The 11,275-nt window shown below is 43.6% G+C and overlaps 1 protein-coding gene across 6 annotated transcripts in view; it reads left to right on the top strand.

Annotated features, from left to right (window-relative positions):
* Positions 1-600: 600 nt before the first annotated feature.
* The window catches only part of ACVR1C (activin A receptor type 1C), a 51,710-nt gene continuing 41,035 nt past the window's right edge, over positions 601-11,275 (top strand). For 3 of the 6 annotated variants that reach the window (XR_011142046.1, XR_011142045.1, XM_068949434.1), the window contains exon 1: positions 711-836. Coding sequence is in view for 1 of the 6 variants with exons in the window: in XM_068949434.1 (XP_068805535.1) it covers positions 785-836 (52 nt within the window). In the remaining 5 variants the exon portion in view is untranslated. Of the gene's footprint in view, positions 638-710; positions 837-1,524; positions 1,585-11,275 lie in introns of those variants that run through there. The other 3 variants (XM_068949437.1, XM_068949435.1, XM_068949436.1) reach the window with 3 other exon arrangements.

Raw genomic sequence — 11,275 nt, 5'->3', positions numbered from 1 at the left:
CCTGTAAAAGGCTGAACTGATAAATATCACTAAGTGCCGTTTGCCAAAATCGGATAAAGACGCCTGCTCGGACTTACTGTCTCGGGAAGTCTAAGGACACCGCCCGGCCTGCAGGCCGCTCCCCTCGCTCCGCACGACGCCTGCCGCTGCCCGGGGGGTGCGGCACCGCGAGGGCCCGCAGGTACCGCCCGCTCCGCTCCGCTCCCCTGCGCGCCCCTCGCTGAGGGAGCACCGCGGCCCCGCCCTAACGGCCACCGCCCCTCACCGGCCCCGCCCCAACCGCCCCTAACGGCCACCGCCCCTCACCGGCCCCGCCCCAACCGCCCCTAACGGCCACCGCCCCTCACCGGCCCCGCCCTGACGGCCCCAGCCCCTGGCGGCCGCGCCCCAACCGCCCCTAACGGTCACTGCCCCCCACCGGCCGCGCGGCCCCGCCCGGAGGCCGCTCCCGGGCTCCCCTCGCCCCCCGCCCGGCCCCCAGCGGCGCGGCTCCTGCCCTGCCGGCTCCGCCTGGGGCGGGAACGGCGGCGGCGGAGCCCGCTGCGCTGCGCTGCGCGCTCCGGGGCGGCCGCCTCGGCGGCCCGGGCCCGTCGGCGCGGAGCGGAGGCCTGGCGGGGCGGGGGCGCGGGCCCCCAAGGTGTGTGGGCGCGGGCGGAGCCGGGCGGCAGGCCCCTCCCCGGCCCGGCTATAGCCGCCGGGCGGGCGGCGCGGCGCGGCACAGCACAGCGGCCGCGCGGGCGGGGGGGGAGCCGGGCTGCGGCAGCCGCCGTCCGCCGCCTCGGCGATGCTGCGGGTGGCCCTGCCGCTGCTGGGCGCCGCCGTCTCGCTGTGCGCAGGTAGGGCCGGCGGGCGGGCGGGCGGGCGGGCAGCGCTTTTAACGTGCCTTGGCGCGGCTTCAACCCGCCAGCGGCCGTAGGGAGGCGAGATGCGGGCTGGCTGCTGAGCGGCGGTGACAGGTGCGTCGTGCCCGGCGGCTGGCCGAGGCGCCGGGCCGGGCCGGGCCGCGCTGGGGGCTGCCCCGTGCCGGGCCGGGCCGGGCCGTGGGGCTGCCCGGGGCCGCTCCTCTGCCCCGCTGCCGCCGGGTGGCCGCCGCGCCGGCAGCTGCCGCCGCCCCGCCGGGGTCAGCGTTGTTTCTCGGGAGGTTAAGGAGCTTAATGCATTTAATTATGATCAACATGTATACATAAGAAATAGGTCAATTAGGGTTTGCGGCCAGCCCGGAGCTGTTTCTGCCCCGAGTTGTCAGGGTACTGATGTCCCTAAAGTTTTCGATTGGTTAGGTTGTAACAACTGTTATCTAGCAAATCCTCCCCGAGAGGAGGATGGCCGCTGTGCATTGAAAGCGTTACATGCTGTGTCCCTGGTGCCAGAGGCAGCTTTCGGGCTAAGCGCCATTGGTTGTGACGAGAGGCCCCTGCGTGTGCCCTGCGCGGGGTGTCGCGTGGGTCCGCCCGAGACGGAGCGTCCTGTCCTGTCCCGTCCCGTCCCATCCCGTCTCGTCCCGCTGCGGCTGGGACAAAGTTCACAACCAGCCAGAGGGCTTTGGGCAGGGGTGCTAAATACACAACGTCTAGAAGAAGCCTGGTACGTGTCCTTCTTGTGTGGAGCAGATAGCGTGAAACAGTTGTTACGCTTGATCTTTCCTTTTAAAAACTAAACCCATGCTCTCAAATAATGCCCTGAAAGTCAGCACTTATCTTTAAGGGTTTAGTTTTTCCTCCTTTCTGGGTAAAGTAACACTATGTAATATGAAGTAGAACATATTTAAGTTATTCTGTTAGATTTACTCTTATTTACTTTTCTCTGAATGTTTCTACTGCAGTAGTTTCCTTGCTTGATGTTCACTGCACTGTTGCAGACAGGAGCGGTCACAGCCCCAAACTGAAAGGAAGGACTGTGGCTACATCAAAGTGCTCATATAATCCCTTCGTTTGGGAGAAGAGGAGTAACAAAGCTCAATAGTTGAGGTTTGATGTATTTCTGTAGAAGGTACAGCATGGTGCGTCATCAGGTAAAGCCACGTTGTTTTCAAGGGGCGCAAAATCTGATCTATGTGAGGTCTTCCCTTTACTAGTCTAGACTTCTGAACATGGAAGCAAACCATAGAAGCAGGCAACGCTGTGTTACTCTTATTCTTCCTTGGCATGCTCAAAGTGAAGCATCACTAACAATGTGGCCGTTACCACTTCTCTCTGAAGACCATTCAGTAAGTTAACAAATTTCATTAGCTTTAGTTGCTCTTTATGTAAGGAAATCATCCTGCGTTGTTTTTTATTTCTTAGGCTCCAGTGTTTTTGTCTTTTGTTCTTCTTTCGCTGTCAGCTATCTTCTCAGGGTCCGAATCAAATGCAGTCTGTGTGTATGTGCAGTCAAGGATAGGCAGGCAGCCTTTCCCCCCTTACAGTTCTTTAAAGGGGGCACCAAATGGAGGTATAGGTACTTAGAGGGTCTGCAGATCTCTGCAGTGCAGGGGGTTGCTGGTTGAATATCAAAAGTTTTAGCTACGCAGCTGCTTGTTTAACTCTAAATTTGCTTATACTATACAGCAGGCTCGTCTGGTAAAGACATAAAGACGCTCTGCTGGGGCAGCGGAGGGCTCTCTTGAGGAGCTTTCATTGTGCCTCGTTATTTATGAATTATTATAGAATGGGGAGAAAAGAATTTTGCTACTTGGTGAACTGTCTTCTACTCTCTTTCTACTTTTATTTCATATAAGCTTTCTTCTCAAAATTTCATTCTATCTTTTTTTTTTTTTAATCTCTGATTCCTACCACCCTTGTTATAGATCTTCTCTGTCTGTGTTGCATTAAACGGTGAGTGTATTTTTCCATCCTTTTCACAGCATTATTTTGAGGGAAAAAAGACTGCCCAGTGTGGTGCAGCATTTCTAAACAAACTGAAGTTAAGGTGCGGGCTATAGTAAGGAAATGTGTTACTATGCGTGGTGGAGGCATGTGAGACTTGAGTAGTGCTCAGCACTGAGTTGTGTTGTTTTGTATTTCTTAAGAGACTCCTTAGATGTGTTCTCAGTTCTTGCAAGTCTGTTTTTCCCTTCAACATGGTTTAATCTTACATAAAGAAAAGCATAAACTATCCTTGAAGAATGGCAAGATCTCAGCATGTATAGGAAAGCAGATAGAAGTATGGTAGCTAAACTGTAAAAGTACTGTTAGTTTGTGTAGCTAAAGCTCTAGTAGACAGCATGCACACAAGTAACTGTTTCTTACAAGCAGGTATATTATAAGCTTCCTGCTTGAAAGTGAGGGTCAGAACAGATTGCTGTTACACGCTGCTAGGTACGGATAAATGCATGAAAGTACCGTAACATTGGATTTTTACAATGTGAATAGTACTATATTAAAACAATTTTGTCTCCTTGTTTTTTCTGTAGTGTAAAATATCCTTGCATTGATACGTAAACAGTCACTGAAATGCCCTGTGAATCTTAAGTGTGAATTATTAGTGCGCTTTTTATTCTGATGCTTCCTGCAGAATATGAACTCGGTGTATAAGCTTAAAATACTGAACAAGTATGTGTATAGCTGTTGCTCGCAAACAGTGCTCTAAGCCGACTGCATCTATGTGCAGATGTGTGTGTAAACTGACAAATCCAGATACCTACATTTTGTAAAAAGTGCCTTTGTTCCAGCTTAATAATTTTGTTTGTGAAGTCCCTTTTAACTGGTAATATTGTCCTGCCTGCGTATTGTCAAATGTCAAAAACAACGTGTCCTTGGAAAGAAGTTCCACAACAGCAAAGTAGTTGTTTTGCTCTGCAATTTAATTCGTTACTATGTGATGCTAACCTCTGGTTTCTGTGGGTCCCTGAAACTCTGTTTTCCAAGCTTTTTGTTTGTTTCATTAATGCTCTGTATGACTGTGGGGATGCACCTATCTGCACATAATGGCCAACTAGTTTGCTCATTCACGAGCATGAATTCTGACTACCAAAGCTGACTACTCAAGCTACCAAAGTGTTTGCCATTAATTTTGATAAAAATACTAGATAAAAGACTACGTGTGGGAGAAGTGGGTATAATTTCATTCTACTTTTTTGGAGTAGGCTTTAGATCCTTACCAGTTGCTTGCAAAGGATTATTTCAGTCAGATAAAGCCTAGAATATTTTGTCACTTCTTAAGAGCGCCACTGTAATGAGAACGGTACGATCCTTCTCCACGCACATAACGTAGCAACATAGCTATTCCTTTATGAGAATGAGCAGATTCTGCTGACTTATTGTTAGAATAACTGTAGAAGTTTATCATTAGCTCTTAAGGTCTGCGTTACGGCTTTGAAGTGTCAGAACTTGCAGCTAAGATTTCTGGAAAAGGAGGCTCAGGCATAGTGGCAAAAATCTTCAGTGCTTAGTTCATTATGATAGTGTTCTCCGTATCAGATGTTGGGAGGGATGGGTTTGGGTTTTTTTTCCTTTGCTTGTTTTGGTAGGCTAAAAATTCAGCTTCTGTCTAGTTGTGAAGGTTCCGATGCCCTGATGAACAAAACAGTGACATGAAAGCGTGGAGCAGCGAGCAGATGATAGGGAAGAGATACTTAAATAACAACTCCATCCCAGTTCAAAAATGCAATTACCTGTATTTTACCTCAAGAGCAATTGGGCTCTGAATTACCTTGTGTTGTCTCCACTTACCATATAGAGAACAGAAGTCCTAATAGAGGCCTAAGTTGAATGCTTACAATTAGATGATGTGAATACTCTCCTGGTGGGCTTCCTACCTGTTGAGAAAAACACCCTGGCAATTTTGGACGTATGCAGATGAATCTGATCATGTGCCAGTAGCTCTGATGGTAGTTGGCAGTTTCTATCAGCTTAGCACACTTCCTTTTCTGTCCTGAATGTTTTCAGTGATGCTGTAATCCAAGTGTCTCTTAAGGGTGTAAATATTCTTCTATTACCTTAATAATTCTAAGTGATAGGTGTAACACTGGCTATGCTTCTATGCCTGTGGCAGTTGTCATTCAGAGGCAGCTGAATTTTACGGCTGAACGTAACTTGTGAAACGCTTTCCTCCAGAATAAACGATCTTCACAAATGATAATTATTTTAATGTAATCAGATACTTCATCTTTCTGGTGTTGGTTCGTCTTCAGTTTGATGATGGCAAAAAGAAGTGCATTAAAAAGTCCATGTTATCCCGATTCCATTTTTATCAGGAAGTTGATTCTATGCAATCAGCGCAGTGTTTGCAGAATTCACATTCTACTTAATTTCTCCAGCAATACGTGCGTTTTCAGTGTGACTTAGAATGGTGCAAAGCCAGTGAAAGTTAAGCAGAAAGATATTTTAGGTTTCTAAATGTTTTGTGAAATACTCCTTGAATACAGCATTTTTACAAAAAATAAAATTTTCATCTTAAATCAAATTTCTGCAGTAATACCTATTTTTATGAAAAAGCAGGCTATATTAAGTAGTCTAAATTTAACTAGAAGTGAACTTTTCGAAAACAGAAAATGGAGTCAATGTGACTTCTTAAATGTAAAATACGTTTCAAGCTAATGTGGTGGAAGTATGGACTGTATTCACCTTTCAGTGCTACTAATTCTTTTTTATGCAATTCATTTTGGACTTTTAGTTATTAAATTCCATCTGTCCTTCCTGGCAGCACAGTATTACTACGTAGTAATACTCCCCACATAACATCTAGCTTCAGTCCCTGCGCTGGATCATCCTTCAGCACCTTCTAGATTGAGACCAGCAGATTTCCTCATCAGCTTGTCACGTTTTCTGTGTGTACTGTAGCTCAGTAAACTGTGGCCCAGTTACATTAGTGTTGTATTACACAGCTTATGTTTCATAAAGCATAACTTTTCAAAAGATACCTAGCCTATCTGAGGTAAGTGAGATATTAGAAAATGTCCCTTGACAGTTTATTCCACCAAGAACTTGTCCGTTGTTTTTGTTGCCCCCTCCCTGCTCAGTTAATTTTAATGTCTGGCCTCAGTTTCCACCCCCTGTTTTGTTGTTGCTGATGGTGGTGGTGGGGTTTTTTTGGTCATGGTTGCAATGCTTTTCTAAAACAGCGATCCTGAGTATCCAGTATTTTGCTTCCAAAATTAAGATACTTGCACATGTTAATGAAATCACTTATTGTATATATTTTTAAGAAATCAAAACAGTGTAACTATTTGAAGTCTTTCATTCTAAGACATTTTCTTCAGTTCTGGAATAGTCTATTGTTCTGCACAACTTTCTAGTTTCTCCCATTTTGATATCCTTCCCTTCTGTAGCAAGTTTATGTAGTGAGCTGTTAATCTTCTATTACTCCTAATATATTCTTTTCCAGAGACCTCTCCGGAGAGGGTTCTCTTTCATACTTTTAATACTAACCTAAAAAGCAAGATATTTTTAAGACCTGCCACTGTTCAAGATTCTAGTTTCCACTTCTGAAGAAATAAGTTACAAGAGAAGTTGATGACGTTTTTATCACTTTCATAGATGTAGCTTATAGTAGGAGACTGTGGGTGCAGTGCTGTGGGAAGGAATAAATAATTCTTGCTGCGGATAAAGGTTTAAAGAATTTCAGTCCATCTTTTCAACTTAATTGTTCTTAATTTTTCTCTCCTCCCTCCTGAACTGGCAGCATTCTTAGCTGTGTTTGCAGGAAGCAGAAGGGAAGTCTCAGCCGGTCAGACCAGCACAGCGGTTCTAGAACCACTGCTGTCCCTGCAGCAGATATTCAAGGAAGAAGGGTTAAAACTGAAGCAAATACAGACTGCGGTTTGTGCTGGTATATAAGTATACGCACAGCTCATGATGGCTTGCAGTTTAAGGAGTCAGAAGTTGCACATGTATCATTGGGCCTAATAGTTTCTATGAATCCGTCTTCTGTAAAGGTGAATTTGTCTAATGGCATTTTCAATGCACTAATGCTTTATCCTTGGTGTTTGGTAGCAATAATATTTACCCCTAACAGTTGGCTGGAGGAGGGGGAGAAGGCAAAGGAGAATGAGAAAGAGAGAAGTGCTTCCTCTTGCTTATCATAAATTTATTGTTGATAACGTCCACGGTGCCTGGTAGCTTTCAAGCTATGAGAAACAATGATTAAGTGATATCGTTTGTCTTCTCAATACAATCCATAATTTCATGATAAAAATCTCACATCTCCCCTAAGCTGCCTTTCACACAAATGAGCCTACCTTCTTAATTTCCTATCTCCAATTCCCCTTGTTGTCTTTCCTGTACCACTTTCTAGCTCTCCTGTGCCCTTTGAAATGGAAAACTGGAACTAATCCTAAGGAGTAAAATGCGATGTTTGTTTTTCTGTTGTTTTCTCCTAATCATGATATTCTTCTTGAGTGCTCAGTTGATGTGTTCAAGAGCTATCCAAAAAGATATTTTGAGAGGTAGTAGCTAATATTGGTAGTAGCTATTACTGTACGTACACAGCTAAAGTTGTTTTTCCTCCTGCGTAATGTTTTTCATTCATCTGACTTGTGATCATTCAGCATGGTGAGATTCCTCGGCAGTGCTTTGAAATCAGTTTTAACTTTCCTATCCTCAGCCAGTTTTACTGGTTTGCTATCCATTCTCCTTCCCCGATCACTGGAGTACGTTGAATAACACAAATTTCTGTGAGACTCCACCAATAATGCTCTCTCACTGTGAAAATTTACAGTTCCCCCCCGCCCCCCACCTCTTTATCTCAGCTGTCATGGGCTAAATGGGATAACCTCTAGTTAAAAGATTGAGACAGCTCTGTCTCATGACAGCTGAGTTTCTTCACACATGGTCAATTATCAACTCTTGCTGACTCCTGCAAAGAACACTTGTAAAAGGAGCCGTGTTAAAGCTACCTTGACTCTGCTCCACCACATTGTATTGAACCAGTGTCCACTCTGTTTTTTTATTATAGCCCCATAATAAGCTGACTGAAAGGCGAGCCAGCAGTTTGTAGCTTCCTAGGTCTCATTTGAGCCGCCTTCATGTAGCAGGGTAGCTTTTGCCACCTGTCGCCCTCCTGAGACTGAGGTTGATAGGTCAGTTGATAGATCAGATCCATATCGTAACCCTTTGCATTCAGGTGTTGCTTGGAGCGGAAGGTAGCCTTCAGAGTGGGCTGAGTACTCATGCTGGAATCTGGGCCTTAGTCTTGAGAACCAGGCAACGCTAAGTAGCTATGCTTAAACGAGTCCCAAATCGCTTGATTTAGTTATAAAATGTGATTATACTTAGACGTGCACAATACAGAGCGTCTATACAGAATGATTGAGAATGGAAGTGTTACCGCTATTTAGCTTTCCTTCCCGTTGAGATGAAAGACAATTACTGTAATGCCCCTTAGATATTTATTTTCAAATTTAATTTTGAAATGTTCTACTACTGTGTAGTCACAATAAGAAACTGCTGAGTATTGCAGCTAGAACTGGATTATGACTTAACAGAAGATTAATACCCTGGTAATCTGTCTGTATAGTAAAAATGTCTGAGTTGAAATGTAGAATGTTGTGTGATTCATAAGTGATAGCAAGTTTGGGCTTTTTTTCCCCTGTTTTTTAATTTTTATTTAGTCTTAGACTGCTGGTCAGCTTATGCCAAATACATTCCCGATTCTTTCCATTTAAATTTTGAAGATGTACTATGTATACTTGCTACATTTTAACCGTTAGCTGCTTTCATTAAGCTAGTGTCTAAACTCAGATTCTTCCATCTGTTGTTCACTTGTATTATCATTCCTATCTTGTTTCTTAGATATTTAGTGATTTGTGTATTTGAAGCTGACACTTGAGGAAAAAACTGATGGAAGTGTTTTTAAAAAAAAAAAAAAAATCATCTGCTGCTCGGTTGTGTGTTGATTTGTTCTAAATCCACTACTAGTTCCATTCTTCCTGCTGCATGAGCTAATTTCACAGGGTAGTTGCCTGTACTGTGGGTTTTATTATGGCTGCACTGAAAACTAAAAGGGAAAAAAGTTGCTTTTTTCTAAGTTATGTAGGTTATTTTCTGCTCTGAAGAGCAAGTTATTCTGTCCTTAATCCATAGAGGGTTTAATCCAAGAAATTGCTCTATAGTCTCAACTCCTATTACAATGACAGCAAAAAGCAAAGAAACGAGCAAAAAGCAAAAACACATTTCCTTAAACTATATCTGTCTGAAAAAATGTTAAAACGGGGAACACCTGTTTTTTCCTTATGATTCCTGTGTTTAAAAATTGTTTGTGTACACAAAAATCTTTTGTGTATTTGACAACAAATTGTGAATCAACTTCACTGTTGCCTCTGGTTGTTAGTTTCTCCTATTATTCATTTGGCTCTTATACAGAACAAGAGAAGTACCATGCTTCTCTTTAGACAACAGAAGAAATATATACCTTTCTTTGCTGTCATGAAATATTTCTTTGTAATTACTGTCTCTGCTAAAGTGAACTCAAAGTGTATCTTTCCTACTCTGCCCTCTCTGACCTTGCCTTCCGCTGTGCGGATAGTGACTATCAATCAGAGCAGTATGCTCAAAAACGTTGTGAGGGTACGGTCAGTCTCTCTTCGGGAGAGTGAGGTTTTTTGGAAAGATGCAGATAGAGAGATGCAAATTTGTTAATAACTGCTGGAGAATTAAATAATTGATAACCACTGGTAATCAAATTTGAATGCTTAACATAGCTTTTTGAGGCCATGAAATACTTCAGTTGTTCACTTTCTCCTAATTTCTCAAGAACAAGAGAATGCAACATTTTAAGGGGAATTTTGTTATGCTTGAGTAAATAAAGAAGTCATGTTCGTTATAGGATCAAGAGTGCTGTGTTTTGTAACGTCAGGAACATATTTTCCTCCTATCTCTCTTTTTCCTTTAACTACTGCACAATTACTATATTTTACTTCTCTAGTTTCAACTGCTGTGAATGTTCTGACTTTCCTCCGCGCACCAATGCATTGCTAGTAACATCATCAGGACTATCACTAGGAATAGAGCTGGAGAAATGCTGTGCGTTTCTAATGGGTTTCTTAGCAACCCTTGTGTGTTCATGCCATAAAATGACTACTTGGAAGAGGAAGCGTGGTTGAAAGGTTATATTGGTTTGAGCATTGTGAAATACAGAGGAAGCTCTTCCGTCACCTTACTGTTATCCATGTGCTCTGTAAATTGGGGGTAAATGCCTTGCTAGCTTCTCTGGGACAGCGATAGAGTCAAATTATAGCAGAAACTGTGCAGATGTGTAGTGAGATCTAGAAATGGATTTTGCATTACCAGTGAATTGTTGAATTGAATATGGAGAGTTTTTCCATAAGAAGGAAAGTTTGAGAGAGAAGGTTGTAATGAGTAAACTGGAGCAGCACTGAGATGTGCCAAGTGCATCAGCGTGGTAAGTCACAAATTCTATTCAGGCCCTTGTGTCTGAGGATGCCAGGGTGGTAATGGGAAAGGGGATTCAAGCTTAGAAGAGCACAGGTTGTTGTACAAGTCTCTGATAAGCTCAGTGCATTGTGCAATACAGAGATGCAACCCAGGATGTGAGCTGATTGCTGATGCAGTTTGCAGTGCACCCTTGCTTAGCATGCCTGTGGGCAAAAAGAGCATGCAAAAAAGGTCTAGGCTTTTCTTTACATTATTTAACTGAGGAGAAGGAGCTGAAATAGAATGGATGCTGGAAAACTGTGCTTTTGTGGCTATATTTTTAAGGACATCTTTCTGCTTTATTAACAAAGGATGTACATATATGCTCTTGGAAGCAAGGTCAGATATTTGCATCTGCTTTGAATTTGTTATCCTTTTTTATAAATGAGAAATTATCCAGGAGCATAGGCACATATCTGAGGAATCTTGGGTTTCTATTTATGTAGTGGTGTCAGTTTTTGAGATGCCCATTCCCCCATCCATAAATGTTAAGGGTAGCTGGTCAAGAAATCACAGATGTTATCAGTTGCCTATAATTACAGCTTGTTAAACTTGTCAGGCACTTCCCATTGTAAGATCTGCCAAAAATTTAACAATCTGAGCTCAACTTTTCCATCGTATTGGATGCCTGCCTCTGGATGGATTATGTTTAGAAGATTTATACAGATCACTTTGAGGAAAAGAGAGTCTCATCCTGCCGACAACTTAAACTTTGATCTTGCCTTTGAATAGATTTAGCAGTGCTTTCCTCCCCCCCCCCCCCCCTTTGTTTTGTCTTTGTTTTTGAGCAAGGGCTTGAAATTTGGCAGCATTTAACCTTGGGTCAACAATAGCAAAAGGCATAACCCTAGGAAAATGTGAAATACAGGGCTGCAGGGGTAGGGAATGAAGATCGTAAGTGTTCAGCAGAAACCCTTTTAATCGGG

Source organism: Struthio camelus, chromosome 6 (assembly GCF_040807025.1).
Source record: "Struthio camelus isolate bStrCam1 chromosome 6, bStrCam1.hap1, whole genome shotgun sequence".
NCBI lineage: Eukaryota > Metazoa > Chordata > Aves > Struthioniformes > Struthionidae > Struthio > Struthio camelus.
Note: the sequence above shows the minus strand (reverse complement) of the source record. Positions and strands in the feature narration are given on the sequence as shown.